The following is a 19,906-nucleotide window of genomic DNA, read 5'->3' as shown; positions in this document are numbered from 1 at the left end:
CAGTTCCTTCACACCGGAACACCTTTTAAGGTTAATTTCTAAACTCACATGGCTTCACTAAGGTCATTTCCATTTATGGACGTAGAAGCCTCACACACATAACAGTGTCATGCTTCATCCTTGGCTTCTGCTCCCCACCCTGGTAGGATCAATGCCACCAGGGTGGACTCAACCATCTATCTCCTTTGAGCAGAGGGGAGATCTTGATAAGTATTTTCTGGATAAAAGGACTGGGATTCAGACACATAAAAATACCTTGTGTTTACCCTTGGTATTTCCTTTATTAATGGGGAACATAGGTATTGTTAAAAGCATATGGTGAACCCACAATAATAATGTTTCATGTCACCTGTTCGAGTCAACATGTTTCTGCCCATTTTCATAAGCCCCTAAGGGTTTTGGGCATTCATCAGGGCCAAGGATCCCTATTCACCTAACTATAAATCTCTAGTTCACCCTACAAGACATTGTGCAGGGAACCACCAGCATAAAGTCTTACCTTCCATTAGGTTAATGCTTCACCGGACACCCTAAATTTGAGAGCCTCTCATTTCTTGGTCCATGATAGGGTCAACACTGCCATCGGCCTTCCTAGAGCAGTAAATGGAGGCAATAGAAAAGGGCTGGTCCTACGTAGAAAACTCCTCACTTGAACAACTGAACCTGCAGTCCCCCCTCACGCCAACCATTTGCCAAGTGGCAGTGTTCTAGAAGACACACTTCTAACAAGGACCTCATTGAATTTCAGTGGTTAGCCCTGACTCATTTCTCCTCACTTCAGTGTCTAGGTCTCCTCCCTGCAGTCACAGGAAAGCTGGCAATACATTTCCATTGTCTGGGACAACCTGTCCCCATCCTCCACTGTATGCCATGCTAAACCTAAGGGCATCACAAATTTATCTAACCACCCCCATACTCAGACTCACACACCCCACATAATCCTTACATGTTTGGGGTATCTGAGAAATGTAGGAACATTCATGGGTAGGGCCTGGAATATCACTTAGCATCACAAAGATAAGCTGACCAAGTGCTAGACACCACATCGGGTACCCATATTGTGGCCCATCTCTCCATGGAATTTATCCATTAAGCGTTGATTAGCACTATGTACTTTTATTGTTGCTTATGTTCTATTACTAAATCTTCAATGTGTATAACCATTTCTGCTGTCTGCTGGGAGAGCATGAACAGTAGCAAGAGGAAAGGGAAAAACAAATCCACCTTGAATAGGCACAAGGGTTTGAATACTCAATACTTATGCTAACATATGGCCTTATACAGGTACTTGATTCGGCATGTCCTTCCAATACTCAGTTGATCTCCCAAAATTTGGCATGAGAGACTGAGTGGTCATGGCTATCTCTCTGGTTTTGGGCAGAGGGTATAGGATGTAGAAGGGGAGTGTACAATGGGAACCCTTCACCCCAACACAAGACAAAGGGTCATCTATGCTAGTTGCTAGTCACCCTGTTTCAAATATTTTACCCTTTCTAAAGACCCAAACATTCTACCCTTCAGTTCTTACCCCATTTCTATGTTCAACCTAGAGTGACAGACAAGGAGGCATTTCAAATGAGAGATGTCATGCACTTTACCAGCCCAAGTGTTTCAAAGACTCCGGGACCAGGGAAGAACATCAACAACCATCAAAAGGACAACAAAAGTAATATTTGCAGTCCATGGGCAACATAGGAGCATCATCAGTAGGACCAATATTACCTTACTCCATTCTACCTCTTCTGCCTTAACTAGGCATCCATCAGCATTGGGAATGCCTTTCCAGGTGGGAATGACTAGAGGCTTGTGAGTCAGTGGACTCTCAGGCCCGTATTTATACTTTTTGATGCTAAACTGCGCTAACGCAGTTTAGCGTAAAAAAGTTTTGCGCCGGCTAACGCCATTCTGAAGCACCATGCGGGCGCCGTATTTATTGAATGGCGTTAGCCGGCGCAAGCAGACCGGCGCTGCCTGGTGTGCGTGGAAAAAAACCACGTACACCAGGCAGCGCCGGCGTAGGGAAAAATGGCGTTAGGGCGTCTTAAAAATGGCGCAAGTCAGGTTGACGCTAAAAAATCGTCTTAACCCGATTTGCGCCATTTTAAACGATGCCCAGACGCCATTTACATGACTCCCGTCTTAGTAAAGACAGGAGTCATGCCCCCTTGCCCAATGGCCATGCCCAGGGGACTTATGTCCCCTGGGCATGGTCATTGGGCATTGTGGCATGTAGGGGGGCACAAATCAGGCCCCCCTATGCCAAAAAATATATATAAAAAAAAAAAAATGTATACTTACCTGAACTTACCTGAATGTCCCTGGGATGGGTCCCTCCATCCTTGGGTGTCCTCCTGGGGTGGGCAAGGGTGGCAGGGGGGTCCCTGGGGGCAGGGGAGGGCACCTGTGGGCTCATTTTGAGCCCACAGGCCCCTTAACGCCTACCCTGACCCAGGCGTTAAAAAGTGGCGCAAATGCGGGGTTTTTTGACCCGACCACTCCCGGGCGTGATTTTTGCCCGGGAGTATAAATACGACGCATGTGCGTCGCCGTCATTTTTTTAGACGGGAACGCCTTCCTTGCATCTCATTAACGCAAGGAAGGCGTTCACGCTAAAAAATGACGCTATTTGCCCATACTTTGGCGCTAGACGCGTCTAACGCCAAAGTATAAATATGGCGTTAGTTTTGCGTCGAAAAAAACGACGCTAATTCGTCGCAAACGGAGTATAAATATGCCCCTCAGTGTCCCATATACTAGTTGGGCTCTTGTGCTTTTAATCCTCTTAGGAGAGAAAAGATGTTAGTGGCATGTCACCGCTCAGTATGTTACCCACATCAGGTAGTTTCAATGCTGTATCCAGCCTGGACTCTGTTACCATATGTGCTGGTTTACCTACTGCTCACTATTTCACAATGTGTATGCCCAGTATCAGGAGTTCTGTGGTTGTGCTGCCATAGATAACTTTGCTATGTGAGTGATACTGTGTGTACATAGATGCATTTTTGCATGGCATTGCCTGTATAATGAGATTTTCCATTGGTGTGTGAATGTGTTGGTATGATGAGGAATCAGGGGAGGGTCACATGCCATTACTGCTCCATTCAGTTGCTTTTAGTGCTTTCAAAACTATTTTTTCTTCAATATGCTCCTGCAATTAACTTCATCTACCATAATCCAGTATACCTGATTAGTCGTCATAGTCATCAAAATACACATTTTAAACAAAAAGTGAAAAGTGGGAGTGTTTATATTACCATGTGTTTAGATGATATATGGACTGCAAATCTTTGTCAAAGATATAGGCATTTTCATACAAAATGAGGGGATAACAGAGTCAAAATGCTATTGTCCAAGTGGGCCCTCGTGAGAAGGGGCAGGCAGACAGGAAGAATACTTTCTTACCTTATGTTTGGGTTGGGTGGTAGGAATTTCAATTTCAGCAGGATATAGTGAAAGCCAAGGAAATCATAATGTTGTAATACAAAATTGGCACCACATCACCCACATCTGACCTCCTCCCTGTATCTGCAGAAAAACTAAATCAACTGAAAACATGGGCTTTTAAAACTTCCCCTGTTTAATTAAATAAAAAGTGATTGTTATTCCCAATAAACACACAAGGATAGAAAGCCCTACATCTACTGCAAAGGCTCAACTTCCCTCAACCCCCAGAATCTGTTTTCATTGATCTTGTTGTGTTGCAGTTCAAACTCACATTGTGTTTTCATGTGGTACCCTACATATAAACAATTAACTTGCCTCCTTTTGTTAGCCCTTTCTTCACTGTTTTTTATTTATTTTTCAGTTGGACAATATGTTTTAATGCAACAGCATTTCAGAGTTTGGTTTATCACAACAGATTATAGTCCATAATGTGTGGTGAAGGAATTAATTTTCTTCTCAGACCCTAATCCCATAGTGTAGCAGATTTATAAAATATTCAGTTAAAAGGGACCACCTTACTCCTCCTATGTCATTGAGACAATATATTAAAGCACCACTTCGCAAACCCCCAAAAATGAACCTTTCCAATACCTTAAATCGTGCAGTATGTGGAAGAGAGTTAAGTGTCTATACTCAACTTTCTAATTCTTAGTAAAATAAAAAGGTAAACTTAGACAGAACGATAATGTACATATTCATAGAGAGGAGAGCATGGCGGGGAGGAAGTTATATTTGAATGTGTAAGGTTTATTTTTGTAGATTCCGGGGATAACTGAAAAGGTGTGGGTACCTACCCTCTGCCTTCCTGGTAGAGAAGCACCTGCCCTGTTTAGACCTTTCTGTTACCCAGCGGGGATCTCTGAACCTTTCATTGCAGCCACAGGTGCAGTGGTTGCCCTAAAGGCAGGCAACTACATCAAACAGGTGCCATTTTTCCTTTTGGTTTCTCTGCAAAGTTATTTGTTTTTCAAACATACACTTTCAAAGCAGGAGCTTGTTTATGAACAACAAAAAACAATGGCCCTTACACCTTCACAGGAACACGATGCCGTCTATGGCAGCCGTGGGCCATGAAATCTAGTGATGGCTGTCCCACACTAAATAAGGTGAGCAACCATCACTGTGATCTGATGTCTCTGTGGTGGAAGTTCCATTAGGTCAGAGATTTCCGATTGCAGAGACAGCTGAAGCTCTGCCATATGAAACCTCGTGATCCAACATCAATTGAAGGCATTGTTTAAATGTGAGTTTGCTAGTCAGAGTGATTTCCTTTCTTACTAAGGCCCTCATTCTGACCTTGGCCGTCGGCGGAGAGGCGGCGGTCGGACCGCGAACAGACCGGCGGTATTAAAAATGGCATTCTGACCGCGGCGGTCACCGCCGCGACCGACCGCCACTTCCCCACTCCGACAGCCACGGCGGTCATGACCGACGGGCTGGAGTCTGCGCACTCCGGTCCGGCGGTCGACCCAAGACCGCCAACGGTATCATGACCCTGCTTACCGCCGCGGTTTCTGACGTTCGGGAACCGCCATGCGAACCATGGCGGTAGGCACTATCGGGGCCAGGGAATTCCTTCCCTGGCACTGATAGGGGTCTCCCCCACCCCCCACTGCCCCCCGAGTCCTCCCCCCACACCCTCCACCCCCCTGCCACCCCCCAGAGGTGGTACGAACCCCCTCCCCACCCCCACCCCGACATGCACATACACGCACCCCGACATGCACACACCCCCAACATGCACATATACACACCCCCTACACACACACATACACAACGGGGACACATACCCGCACACATACATGCCGACATGCGCACCCGCCGAACTACACACATCGCCCATAGGCACAGCAGCACTCCCCGCCCGCATGCACGCACTCACACACCCCCTCTACACACTCACACGCACACCCCCATGCACGCACACATCACACAACACCCCCCCACCCCCTCCCCTCACGGACGATCAACTTACCTTGTGCGTTGGTCCTCCGGGAGGCGACGGGAGCCATAGGGACGTGACCGCCAACAGAAGACCGCCAACAGAAGACCGCCACACAGAAATGTGGGTCGTAATTCTGGGGGCGGTGTTCTGCTGGCGTGGCGGTGGAGGTTGACCAGTCTCCACTTTCCCGCCGACCGCCAGTGTGGCTGCTGGCGGTATTCCGGCGGAACGCTCCCAGCGGTCGGAATACGCGCAGCGGCATACCGCCGCGGTCGGCGGTCTTTACCGCGGCGGTAACTCGGCGGTCTTGCGAAAAGACCGCCAAGGTCAGAATGAGGACCTATGTGTTCTAGGGATGGTCACCATTATTTGAAGACTACAGTATATTAAGGAAAGGCAGCATAATGGAGATCCACCATTATGCCCGGAATGTTCACCACTAGAACAGGAATGGTCATAATATTAAAGTTGGGCACCATAAGGGCCGGGCTCCCATTATGCCAATTGTGTGCACCTTCATGCCAAAAATGACTATGAGTATGCCACAGAAACACACAATCATACTACATGTGTTGAATCTGATATAGGTGGTGTGCAACATAAGTTATGTTAAAGTAGCCCCACTGAAGATAACAAAAGATCACTGACACATTTTCATTTCTGTATTGTATCACACTGTTTTGAGGCATATTTATTGTGACTCTTTTTTCTCAGTTACAGAACCGATTTTCAATCCAGGTCCTGTATCAGAACTTGATCCAATGGGCAAGCCAAGGTATACAGGTAAGTCTCTAATGGAGACATAGTTTACTCTCAAAACATGAACACCAACAATCAAAGATAAAAATTGCCCTATATATGTTGACACAATTTGGCAAAACGAACATTTTTGCTCCACAAAACTGTAAAGGTTTCTGCATGGATCATTCCTGTTAGGAATGTTTATTTCAGTGGTGGAAGGGATTTTTATATCAGTGGTGGAGGGGAAGAGGTATGTAGAGAGACAAGGCCTTTGTTCAAAACCTAAAAAGTACAGGTAGGTACAATATATTTCCTCAACAGCAAGAAAATATAAGTCCTGACCACACCACAGGTATTTTACACCAGTTAAAGAATATGTAATTGGATTGACATTCAAATGTGCCTTCCTAAAAGACAATAATGTACAGGATCTTGTGAAGACCATTAGTTGTCTGAAAAGTTTTATATTATTACAAGTGTTGTGTGCATTTTCATTACTTGAAATACACCAAGAAAGCAAAAGTTGAAAGATATAAGGTGTAGGATCAACACTATTCTTTCTCTAGCCTTGCATTGCAGCATGATAAGGCTTAATTCTGCTTACAGAGAAGGGTGGGAGCTTCATTTTCTAAAGAAAATGTAATTGTTTTTCTTTTCCTGTGAGAGAGCTAGCAGGAAAAGATGGGTGAATTTTCTTCCTATGTTTTTTCACTTCTAGAAAAATGTACTGGTACTGGTGAAATCTTTATTATTGTTTAGACACATCTGTGTAAAACATTGAACACACTTTCACAGAATAAAACCCCATATCTCACCTCAACCACCCCTCCCAATTCCTATACACAGTCATAAAAATGATCTACTTGCTCCCTCGCACCTAACCATAAATTAAATAATACAGCATATCTCACATATTATACAGTTTGCCTCTGCTAACACTCCTCCTGGAGCATCTAACATGAAGGTCGGTCAGTAGTATCCAATATTAATCTTAACAATATTTTCAGCCCAAGCTTACTTATAGGAATTTTACTAACGTACAGACTAAGGGCCTGATTCTAACTTTGGAGGACGGTGTTAAACCGTCCCAAAAGTGGCGGATATACCACCTACCGTATTACGAGTTCCATAGGATATAATGGACTCGTAATACGGTAGGTGGTATATCCGCCACTTTTGGGACGGTTTAACACCGTCCTCCAAATTTAGAATCAGGCCCTAAATCTAAAAACTCAATGTTCGTGAGAAGTGCAAGTGCTTCATTGCAATGACAAATATCATATTTTTAAAAATGTGGTTTTAAAATCTGACAGCGTTTTCTATAAAAGTGCAAACAGTTTAATAAATATGAACAGTAACATTTGAGGAACGTAATCCACAGGTGCAGTTATTGCCAGAATCGAAAGGTGTGTCTAACTCCTTCAGTTTTAAAAATCAAAAATTCAGCGCCACCCGAAATTTTAATAGCAGTATACAAAACTGGGAGTTGTCGATTATGGATATATAGGGATACATTTTTAGGTTACCTAGGACTCCAACATGTAATTTACTTAGGGTTTTCTTGAACCATAAAAAAAATCTGCTGCCCTGGTAACTCTTTTACAGGCCTCTATCAGCTCCCTCTTCGATAGGTGGGATGCCTCCCTTACTCTAAATGTTCCCACCTTCAGTGTTGCCGCAATTTTCACGAATCTATTTCTATCTTGTGCAGCCCATTTTAGTTCAATTCTTCATATACCTTTTGAACTTCTGAGGACCATGCCTGCAGGTTCCTTACCCTATTTCTGGGCACATTGTGCTTTAGGGTAGCACTAACACTTTTTTCAGGCATTTACCCTCACACCTCTCCCAGCTTGCATCTGTGCTTAGGGTCAGAGGTTCTGCCCCATATAAACACTGTGTTGGAACCATAGTATCATAAGCAGAAAATACCAGGGACAACAATGGCCCTTAGAATGTGTTTTCAAATTTTATTAGATTTCCTATAGTGGAGAGTCCACAAGCCTCCACTGTTTCTTTATGCAAGTCTTAATGTAATTCATTAGTTTACTTCATTCCTAAGTATTTGTATGAGGTTACCGCCTCCATTGTCTCATTGCCTAGCATCTACTTATACGCTTTCACTTTTTCCCCAAAATTAATTATTTTTGTTTTCTCCCTATTGACCTTTAGCTTGTTAGTCACAGAGCACAAATTTAACTTTTCCTGCTTCCGCTGGAGGCCCACCTGTGTCAGATCTAAAATGTCTAAATCATCTGCATACAGGGGACACAAGATATGCCTTCCACCCTTTTTGGGCAAAAAACATTTAGGCCCATATGTATGAAAAATAGTGCACAGATGCACTTGCACAGTTGTGTGCCATTTTTTTTAACTCCAGCTAACGCCATTCCCTAACACCATCCATGCACCATATTTATAAAATGATGTTGCCTAGTGTCATCTTTTGACACACAAGCAGCCAAAAAAGGATTCCTCATACCTCTCCCAGCTTGCATCTGTGCTTAGGGTCAGAAGTCCTGCCCCCTATAATCTTTGTGTTGGGACCATAGCATTATAAGCAGAAAATACTGGGGACAACAATGGTCCTCAGAATGTGTTTTCAAATGTTATTACATCTCCTATAGTGAAGAATGCACAAGCCTCTAATGTTTCTTTATGCAAGCCCTAATGTAATTTATTTTCTAACATAATTCCTACGTATTTGTATGAGGTTACCACCTCCATTGTCTCATTGCCTAGCACCTACTTATACGCTTTAGTTTTTTCCCCAAAATTATTTATTTTTGTTTTCTCCATATTTACCTTTAGTTTGTTAGTCACAAGGCACATATTAATCCTTTCCAGCTTCCTCTGGAGGCCCACCTGTGTCAGAATACATGACGCTAAGACGATGCTAACCTTTAATAAATATGGGTCTTAGTATTATCAAGGGCATGGGGCACATATACAAGAAATAATGAGAACAATGTAGGAGACATAACACTGCCCTGCATTAGCCCATTTCTCGGTGGGATTCTTGAAGAAAGGGTCCCATTTAAATCTAATTCTACCTGAACCCAATTCTGGTGGTGCAATTCATAAATGATTGCTAGTAAGCTACTGGAAATAGCCAGAAGTTGAAGCTTATCCCACAGAATAGTATGATCCACAAGGCCAAAGGCTGAGCTAAAATAAACAAAACAACAAAAAATATTTCCTGTCATTCCCATTGCCTTCAGCGCAATAGCCCACAAACTAAAGCAATGGTCTACTGTAGAGTGACCTTGTTTAAAACCTCCTTGTTCCACAGGGGTGAGGTTATTGATCTCAATCCAATCTTTCAAGGACTGTAAGATCACCTTGGAATACAACTGAGCTCTGATGTCGAGCAAATGATAGTTCAATTGGTTATCCAATTCCGTTTTTGTGAATAGGCTTAATTAATGTACCCTTCCAGATAGGCAGAAAAATACCCATTCATGTTACAAAGAAAAAGGGTTTAGAGAAAAAACAAGCCCACCACTTACAGTTACATTTTTATAACAATGGCAGGTAAATTATTTGGGTCTTAGTTAGTTTTAAGGATAGTATCAGTTTTACTAAGGAAGGTTCTGAGAAGAGCCCCATTAGATCCTCCCCCATAATGGCCCACCTTCCTCTCTCATATAACCCTCTGGCGCTATATAAATAGATTTTGCTGTACAAATGGCAAAAGACTTGGTTACTTTATAGCTTGCAGTGGATGGCACTGTGTCAATCCTATGCTTAAAAACTTTGCTAGAAAAACAGACATTTGAGGTGAGCAAATCTACAGTGTCACTGGTGTTGCAGGGTGCACCTTACAGGAGCTGCTCTCCACTTAAACGTAGGAACTACCAAGAGTTCTCCCTTCTGTTTTGCATAATTTATTTGTCACTCTACCCCTGAAAGGGTTTTGTTTTGAGGTATATATATATATATATATATATATATATATATATATATTACTTAGGAATGCAACTCACAGGTTCCTTCGATTAAGTGCATCCACTCTGTAATAACTTCCAAAACATATGCATATTTTTAGCCTGGAGGTTTCAGATCATCAAGTCCCAACTTGCCTGATGGAAAACATGTTTCTTTCTTCTAGTCAGCACTGTATATTCCGTTTTTAACATTTAAAAAAAAAATGTTTATTGTCAAAAAGGAGCAATCACATAAATACATAAATAACTTATCTCAGCAATATAATGACACACTTGATTCTATTCATTACTATTCATCAACAATTACCTATATGCATGGATGACCTGCCTTCAGACATTGTAAAATTAATTCATCACAGCTATCGAGAGACATATCACATAGATTTACCGCAGTCATTTGTAAATTCAGAGAATAACAGTGTTCTAAAATTCACTGAGATTTAGCAGAACACATGACTGTATACAGATTGGATCATTGCCTTAAATCGGCATTCCCTTTTTCACATGGAAAGCCTTAGAATAGGTTCTGATAATAGAAAGTAGAAAGCAGGTTGCTCAATTTCACCAAATAAAAATCATCATTATGCCACAAACCTTCCTGGAAACACACTGCCCTTACCATAGCACTCCTTAACCTTTTGAATTACACATAAGTACACAGCACAGTGGGGTTGATGTAATCTTGATCAATTGTCCACAAAAATGTAACCATAAGCATCTAGGCCTGTCGATATCCCCAAACATTTATTCCATCCAACACTCTCTAAGTCAGTCAAATCTAGGGAATTCCAGCTATGTGTCTAACAATTATTCATCCACAGACTGTCTTTTGTGACCAGATTATTGTCTCTTGCTTCCTTGCTCCCCTTCCCTTACAATTATACAGAGCTTTCTCTAAATTATACATGCTCAACAGGTGTGAGAACCACTGCTGCATAGTTGGTGAATCAGAAGTCTTCCGCGCTATCACTCTAAGGAGGCGTGCTACAGCCATAGAATATCACTGCTGGTATAAAATGAATCTCTGCTGCAAACAGCGTCCTCCAAAAAGCCTTAATCCCTTCTTTAAATGCCTGCAGCTTCCCACTTGTAGAACATATGCATCAGGTCAGCGGGGGCCTCCCCACAATGGGGGCATCTATCATCCATTCTCTTACCCCAGCTGAACAATTTAGCAGGTGTATAATACAAGTTAAATACAGTTTTATGGTGTTGAATCCTCAGACAAGTGGTAAGGAGCACCTTCATTCCAACCTCTAATGAGGCCTGAAAGTCAATCCCCAGTAACCACAACCTCTCCTCCCATATGTGCTATTGCAATTCAAGATCATCCGGTACCATGTCACTTAACAAAGTATAGATCTGGACAATCTTAAAAGGATTTTTTTCAACCAATAAACATTTATTTCCTAGCTTGATTTAAAAATCTCTGACCTGCAAGTATTTAAAGAATATCTTAGCCCCAAGCCAGAAATTATGTTTGCAAATTATTAAACCTGGAGAGCTGTCCCTCAAAAAAAAATCTCCCATCGTGCTGAGCCTGCTTGCTCCCATTATCTGCCTATCCCACTGTGGAATACTAAGGGGAAAATGAGGGATTACCACAAAGGGGTGCATCTGTTGAGTCCCACCTTTCCCTTAACTTTGTTCCAGATCTTCAGTGCGGCACCAACAATCTTAAACCTCACCTTCTTATAGTAACTATATTCATAACATCTTTACAGACATCCCCTTGCATCCTACCCCGGAGATAATTCATAAATAGATGGGAGCCCTCCACCTGAAGAGCGCAAATCCAGCCTAGCCCCCAATGCAACATAAAGTTAGGAACTCCACAGCCCCCCACGGATTCTGGGGAAAAACAAGTATTTTAGAGCCCGCTGCGTCCTTTTATATTGTCATAAAAATCTAGCGCAGAGGGAGTCCAATTTTCTGAGCAGTGTCCCTTGTAGTTCAAGTGGGAAAACTCTAAGCAAATGTAACACTTTGGAAAGTACAGTCATTTTTTACATTTTAACATGTCCCATCTATCAGCTAGGGTGAGGGCAAACCAGTGATCTGCCTCAAATCTTTACTAACTTTCTTAGTAGCAGGTCAAAGTTTAGCCCACAGATAGTGCCTAACTTAAGTGAAATTTTAACCCCTGAGTAAGTAGCATTCTCCACTATACAAACATCTAAAATGCCAATATTCCCGGTACAAATTATCTGGATTTTCTCTGCTAAGATGATGTCATACACTCACCTGGTTCCAAACCCCAGGGACAAAACTGGGGCTGATGCTAGACTTCCACTCCCAATCAGGAAGAAGCTGGCCAGTGGACAGTATTCCTAGTTCCTGGTGACTTCCGTGGGGGAGGGACAAAACGATAAAAGAACACTTGCGGTACTGGTTCTGCTCAGCGATGGTGCTGCTCTGCTTAACAGGATCATCTCTTCTGGGGCCTTCCAGTTTAGGTGATGGTGGGTGTTTATGAGAAATCTCTTTGAGTTATCGTGAAGATGCCGTACACTGGAAACAACAGGGAGAGGCAATTACTGATGCATCAAGTCCTCTGCACAGGTTACAATACAATGATTCAATATTTCACACTTACAGATTTCTTAATAATCATAACATGAGAGCATATCAACCGAATATTCGACTGACATCTCCTGGAATTCCCAAAGAAGAACTTGAAGTACTGGGTAGAGTTTAAGGCACTCTACAGTTAAACTCAGAACATAGGTTGACATTAATGACACTCCCACAATTACACTTGGTTCATATATTGGAATCAGAAACAGTTGCAAATAAATGGGAAACCAGGTTGCTCTAGGCACAGAGGTTGGAAGTTACACAGCTCTCAAGGCATGTGGGCAACCAGGTTATTCTCAGAAGTGGGCACTCCCAAGATATGCTAGAAAACACAGTTGAACTCAGTACAGGTTAGATTCGGGTACACTCCCAACGTATGCAAGAACACCTGGTTACACTCTGTACAAGGTTGGAGTCGGGAGCACTCCCAAGGTATGCAGAAAATACGATTGCTCTCAGTACATACGTTGGGGGTATGAAGTTGGTTGAGGATTCTCTAGTCCATGAGCAACAGTTTAGAAGCAAAGACTTGGAGAGAGGTTCCAGAGCAAGGACGAGCAAGGAGATAGCAGACAGGTCTGCAAATACTACTAAGGATTAGTGAGCACTAACCTGGAGGCAAGTACTTAGCCTGGACTAGCACTTGAGGTGGAGTTCAAAGGAGGCAGGCAAGTTGTTGCAAGACGTTCAAGTAGAGGCAGAATCATAGCTCATGGAGGGAGTCACTGGGGGCGTTGAAGAAATCAGGATCTCAAAGTCATCAGAGCAGACTTGGAAAACTAGAATGCTGGAAAGGTTTCCGGATGACCCGGAAGATGAATGCAGGTATGAGGTTGTGGAGAACTGAAGTGATGAAGGTCCAGGCAACTCGAGAGATGAGTACCGGGATGAAGCTTGCGCTGGACAGGAACACAGGAAGATCCGTGCAACTCTAGAGGTGATTGAAGGGAAGCTGCTTGCTTAGGACTTTATAGATGCTGGTGCCAGTCAGTATACAGGTACGAACCAAGCCTCAACGCATGTTCAGAGGGACTATTTATAAAGGTAGCCAAGAGTGTTCCAGAAGGGTACATATCTCACATGGAGGCTTCCAAAGGAACCTAGGGAAAGTCAAGTGTTGCAAACAAATGTATATCAGTTAGCAGGTGCAAATAGTAATTGACAACAAGTTCATGATGGTACAATCCAGTGGTTCACAGTGGAAACCTAACTATGCTAAAAGTACACATGAGATCTGCAGGATCTAATTCCCCTAAACTTGCATAGCAACAGAACTGAAGGGCCAATAGTTCAGGGCTTCATGGAGGGGGAATCCATTAAGTACTTGAGACAGAAAGGTGCCACAGGGAGAAATGACATGAGGCTGGTGAGTAATACCCACCACACATATAGCAGAAGATTTAGTTATGACAGATGGTACCCAGAGACTGGATCAAACTCTCAAGCCACTCTTTCAACTACCGTCAACACATTCTGGGGGTCTGATGTTAACAAGGCAATATCATTGGCATATGCTAGGACTTTTTCAGAGCCATTGATCCTTATCGGTTGGATAATCTGGTTCCTTAGTAATTGATTAACCAATGGATCACTATAGATAGCAAACAGGATGGAGGAACATTGCCATCCCTGCCTTGTCTTTCTAGTTATCACAATCCTACCTGACTCTAAGCCCATAATCCTAAGGCAAACAGATAGGTTAAGATAGAGTACCCTTATAGCTGTGATCAGGCCTGGCCCGAACCCTTTACGCCTGCAGATACCCCAAGGACACTCTATCAAACGCCTTCTCCACATTATGGAGGATTATAGTCCTGGGGTTCCCAGACACCACAGCTGTATCAAAAAGTGTAATACATGTCTAACATGTTCTGTGGTCCATATCCCTGGTATGAACTCATGCTGCCAAGGCAAAACTATCCTGGTTATGACCTGCCCCATGAGTATTGCAATTATCTTTGAATAGAATTTGGCATCAGAGTTAATCAAAGATATACATCTATAAGACCCAGGTTTGTTTGGCACTTTCCCATTTTTTCTAAAAAAATATGAAACCCCCCCCACCAGGAGGTTGGTGGAATCCCCTCCTGCGGCACCATAAGAAGCACTTCTATCCGATCCTTAGCTAATTCTGGAAAAATACTTTATAAAGCTCTGATGGTATTTTCTCAGGACCTGCAGCTTTAACCGGAGCAAATGATTTCAGAGCACAAACAACTGCCTCCATTGTAATATCAGATTCTAATGCTTTAACCTCATCTGTGCCAAGATAATCGATTTTAATTTCCTCTACATTGTCTCCTAACTTGGCCGATGAGGGAAGACTTTCTTCCTGATATACCTCCCTATAGTACTCCTCAAACACTTTGACTATAAAAGCTGATGCTGTAACTTTACTGCTGTCACCCCTTTGCTGTACTGTCAATGCCCCTGAACATGTCTTGTTGATGTATGCGAAGAGCCAGCAATCTGCCCACAGTCTCCCCATACTCTCAAGTTTCTGTTTCATATATCTGAAACTTCTCAGCTGGCTTCCTTGCATGTTAATTGTTAATCATTGCCTTAGCCATTGCTATTCTTTGTTGCATTTTTGAGCCATCATAGCCTGCTGTGACCATGTCCATGTGTTGTGCTTCCAACTCAGCAAGTTCTGCGTATAGCCCCTAGCCTCCTCAGCCTGCTGTTTCATATTGTATGGAACAACACTGAAGGTCTATCTCCTTACCCCAGCTTTTAATGAATCCCAGTGCACTCTTTCTGTTAATGTCAAGGAAATCAGTTAGCCATTTTCTCACGTGGTTTATTTAATTATTATTCAGAAGCAGTTTTCTATCAAAAGTCCACGTACCCTGACACCTAATTGTTTCCACATGAGATAACTCTTGGATTAAAGAGCTTGTCACTCCCTTAAAAACACTCACCCATGATATAAAGGAATACATAGCTGAAATCAAGCATTTGCATCACACCACCAATTATGCCTAATATCTAGCCCCAGATCTTATCCAGCATTAGGTCATTAGATTCTTTATAGCAAGTTCCCCAGTGCTTAGGCCCTTGAGGTTCTGGGCTTTTGAAGTTCAAAAACTCTGTGGTCTTGATTTCAGATGTGAACACCCGTGTTTTATTGTTTCAGACCACCTTGAGCTTTGCTGAGTTTACCAAAAATGGCTGGGCGCCCATATCCTGAAAAGGCCGGATCATTTGTCTGAGCCTTCAGCACCTTTCAACAGTTATGTGGCTAAAGCCAGGAGAAACTTTACAATTTAGACAAACAGTGCCCTGGGCTTTACCCCCATTGTGATTCGGCCAGTTCATCATCAGTGAAATTCTGTTTGTTCTTTGGATCTCTTGACCTCAGTTCCAGCCCTCCAACTCAGGGAAAGCCTTCTGAAACAAGTCAATTAGAAATAGCCTTTTGCCTTTTCCCTCTTTGCCTTCCGTCACAAGTAGGACTCATAGATTATTTAATTGCTGCCGATTTTCATGGTTTTCCAGCTTCCACTGGATGTCAGTCAGCTGAGCTTCATGCACCTCAGTCTGCCCATTGACAACGCAACATCAGAATCAAGGGTTGTGGTCCTAGTTTCCAGGTCTGATATTCTTTCAATTAGAGCAGCATGTTTTTGCCACCTTACAGACTGCACCTTGCAGCTTACCTGTCACAGCTTGAGCCCTCTGGTTGGCCCCGAAGGTTTCCTCCCTATGTGTCATAAAACACACAAAGATAGCCTCCAGCGCTGGAGGATTTGGTTTATTCTGGCCTTGAGAGTTGTACAATTTGTCCCCCACCAAATGAGCTACTGCAGGGGAATAGTCCTATTTCACACCTTTACCTGCATCTACTTGATGCCCACCCCTTCTGGTAGTCTTACAGTCTGTTGGCGGAATGCTGCCATCTTAGGTACCTCTAGGCTTACTAGGTGCACTATCAAAGGTGAGCTTTTGTCTTGCTTACGAGACTTGGAGAACGTGGGGAGCATTTTAATGGGCACCACATTAGCATAATTTGGTCCGGGACATCCTATCTTTTCTGAGAGCCAGCTGGCTGTTGGTCACCCCCTCCTTCCACTGTAACCTCTCCCACCCTCCCCCCGGTACCTGTGTGTGTGCCTGTCAGAGTGTCTGTCTCAAGCTGATGAGCCTCCATTAGTGGATAGTGATACACATTATCAAATAAAGACATTAAGGAGAGATTTACCTCTGTTACTGCTTGAGATGTCCGGGAGTGGCCCTCCAAGTTGTCCAAGGACCTGACTCAGTCTCCACTGGAAACAGTTCCCTCCACTTGCTCCACTTGCTCCGCCTGCCTCTGCTGGTGGTGCCACACTTGCGGCCTCAGATTTTGCTTTGATCAACTGTCTGGGCTTGCCAACCGGTTTGCAGAGCAGCTCTACCAAAGTAGTCCCAGCTGATCCGGGAGAGAAGAATTGTCCGAATCTTCTTTTCCTTTTTTCGCCAGCTGATCTGCCTTCCAAGTAGGGGGGCGGGCGACAACCGCTTTGTCTCCTGGCACTGCTTCCGGGATTTTTCACTGATTCCTCTACCCACAAAGACCGAGGGCCGTCAGGTTCGATGCCCCACTTCCTTTTAGATTGCCAGCATTTGTTCTAGTAGCCTTTGGTCCCATCATGTTGCTCTCTCTGTAGTGGTGGCAGCGTACTCTGGCAAGCATGATAAACCGCTCCCAAGCAAGCAGAAGTTTTCTTCCAGCAGCATTGCAATCACGCACATTGCCGTGAGGAATGCCCAGTTCAGTTACAGCATGACAAATGCCAGTGGCAGCTTCATGGAACATAATCTCTTTGCTAAATGAATCTCGGCTCTGGCAGTGGGTGACAGAGTGCAGAGTGTGGCCGTCGCACACAGCCGCCATCTTGCTTATATCCCCAGCACTGTTTTCAGCATATTCCTTTCTTATCGCATTGAACCTTTCTTCTTCCTTTGAATCCTCCAGGATTCCCCTCAATGGTGTAGCTTTCCTGAGGAACTTCCTTAGACCTAAAGATTCTTGATCATACCAGGGCTGAGTAGATGTCCAATGTGGGCTTTGTTTTAATGCCTCAATGTACACTGCCGAACTATTGGGATCAATCATTTAATTACTTCTACGATAGTCTCCAATAATCACTTCAACACATTAATACCTGGCTCCCTCCAAGCCCAAGATTTTTAATCTCTTGAAATTGCTTCATGTATGCGATATATCTTTCATCAATCCTGGCAGTTGAGCGTTTTGGTAAGGAAAGCTCTATAGGGATCACTGTATCCGTAAGTCCTGGGACAGAAAGCAGAGATGCCTGTAAGACCCAGTGATCACTACCCATTGCTCTTATCTCCTCGAAGCCTTTACAGGCCTCAAAATCCATGCCTTTATACACATATAATTGATCAGGCAGCTCTGGTTACCATACACAAATTTGGGATGCAAGCTTATCCTCCCCAAAGTGTCCATTTAGGCACACACAACCTAGATCAGAGAGGAACCTAAAGAGCTCTTCCTTGACAGGTGACAAGTGGGGATTGAAGTCGCCCATTAATAGAATGGGTGGAGCCCCCAGAATCTCCAACAGGGATACCAAATCACTATAAATAGTTTCTAATTTCCATCCGGACCTCACCTTGATTTAAGCATTTACAATTCTCAGACTTTTGATTGAGTGGCACCCATCCTGCTGGTGAAGATGGCAAGCCAAGTATCAGTTACATCTTGTCTGGATGACACTTGCACCTTTAATACATTTAGTCGAAACCATTGTAGCAGTCCTCCTTTTAGACTGCCTACTTTACAAACTGCTTGAATCCACCACTCTCTTAGATGGCTGCTTCTGTTACCTCTAAACTACCATGCTTATATTCCATAAAAAGAGAAGGGGCTTAGAACCAAATTTACTTGTTGTGAATCAAGCCATGTTTGGTTTGCTAAGCGTGACGTCCTGGGCTGTGGGGTCACAACCTCTCCTTCTGGTACAATTCATAGCCCCAATTCCCTGAGATGATCATCGGATTCTTCTACCAGATCAACAAATACTAGAGAGGTAAAGCTAACTTTTGTAATTTCCCTCCGCATTGATAATTCTGCAAAGGCCACTTGATATATATTTCTAGACGTGAAGAGTGTTACACAAAGCAAATACCTTCAGTAAATTAGACCTATTCAGGGGCTTTCATTTATTTGCTTTTTTTCCTTGCAGATGACATCCAGATATACATGATTAGCTCTAGAAGCCCTGTGAGGAACCTGTATCGACACCTGATCTGGAGCACAGTCAGCTTCAATCTCTGTCATAGTATCCAGAGAATTCATATTCTTTAAGTTCTCTACTCTGCTTAAAGAATTATTTCTATGGGTTCCACCTACCAAGCTCCCGACTCCCCTTGCTTTCTTTGGCCCCTTATTTTTAGACTGTTCCCTACAGGCATTGCCCAGGACCTTAGGACAGTGTTTGATTGGTAAACAAATAAGTGCCAGTGCCCTTGCCAGGTGGCCGATCTAGATTGCACTACCCATTGCCCCTTTCACTACTGCCAATGACAGTGCCAACACAACAACAAAGCATCGCACTCCTACAAGTGTGACAATTGAGACTATTCCATGCCCTCAAAGCTGTAAGAATGGCTGGGTAGCGCAAGTTAGATATTTTTTATGTCTATTGAATTAATAAACAACCATTGTTGTGCTCATCTCTAAATTAGACAAACAAGGCCACTATGTGGCAGGCTGTCATAAGTGATGGTGTTGCCAAATAAGAGTACGTGACGAGCACCAGAAACCACTTCTCCCCCCCAAATTAAGCACTGCCTTGGGGCTCAACTTCATTTGGCAGGACCCTTTTCATTCTGCACCTTATTCACTTCCCTAGCAACCTTCCCTCCTTTTACACTTCTACATCTTCCTTTCCTCTCCACTACTTTTGAGGAATTTATCCAATACCTTCACCGAACATGATTTCCTTACCTCCTGCTGGAACTTTCTCAAACCCTTTCCTCTACATGTTCCTTCCCTTGCTTTCTGACAGTGAAGTTGCCAATTCCCAAACCACTCATAATGCCATCTTTTTTTGCCAACATTGGCCTTTTTGATACATACACGGAAGGGATTCCCATTCTCCTCCATGCTCCCATACCTCCCCGCCATACACAGGAATTGGAGAGGGTATTGGTCTGACAAAGGCTAGGCATACAAGAGTTAATTGATTTCAGCTTGCAAAGAACCTCCTTGTGGATGCAGGCTTTTGCTGTCAGAGTTTTG

General features: G+C 43.4%; 1 protein-coding gene across 16 annotated transcripts in view; it reads left to right on the top strand.

Moving 5' to 3' along the window:
* The window catches only part of ABI3BP (ABI family member 3 binding protein), a 2,083,720-nt gene that overhangs the window by 1,869,981 nt on the left and 193,833 nt on the right, over nt 1-19,906 (top strand). For all 16 annotated transcript variants that reach the window (XM_069204834.1, XM_069204837.1, XM_069204832.1 and 13 more), the window contains one exon: nt 6,104-6,172. In XM_069204834.1, the coding sequence (XP_069060935.1) occupies nt 6,104-6,172 (69 nt within the window). The remainder of the gene's footprint in view (nt 1-6,103; nt 6,173-19,906) is intronic.

The sequence above is a fragment of the Pleurodeles waltl genome, chromosome 8 (assembly GCF_031143425.1).
Source record: "Pleurodeles waltl isolate 20211129_DDA chromosome 8, aPleWal1.hap1.20221129, whole genome shotgun sequence".
Lineage (NCBI taxonomy): Eukaryota > Metazoa > Chordata > Amphibia > Caudata > Salamandridae > Pleurodeles > Pleurodeles waltl.
The sequence above is the reverse complement of the archived record's forward strand: the minus strand, read 5'-3'. Positions and strand labels throughout refer to the sequence as shown.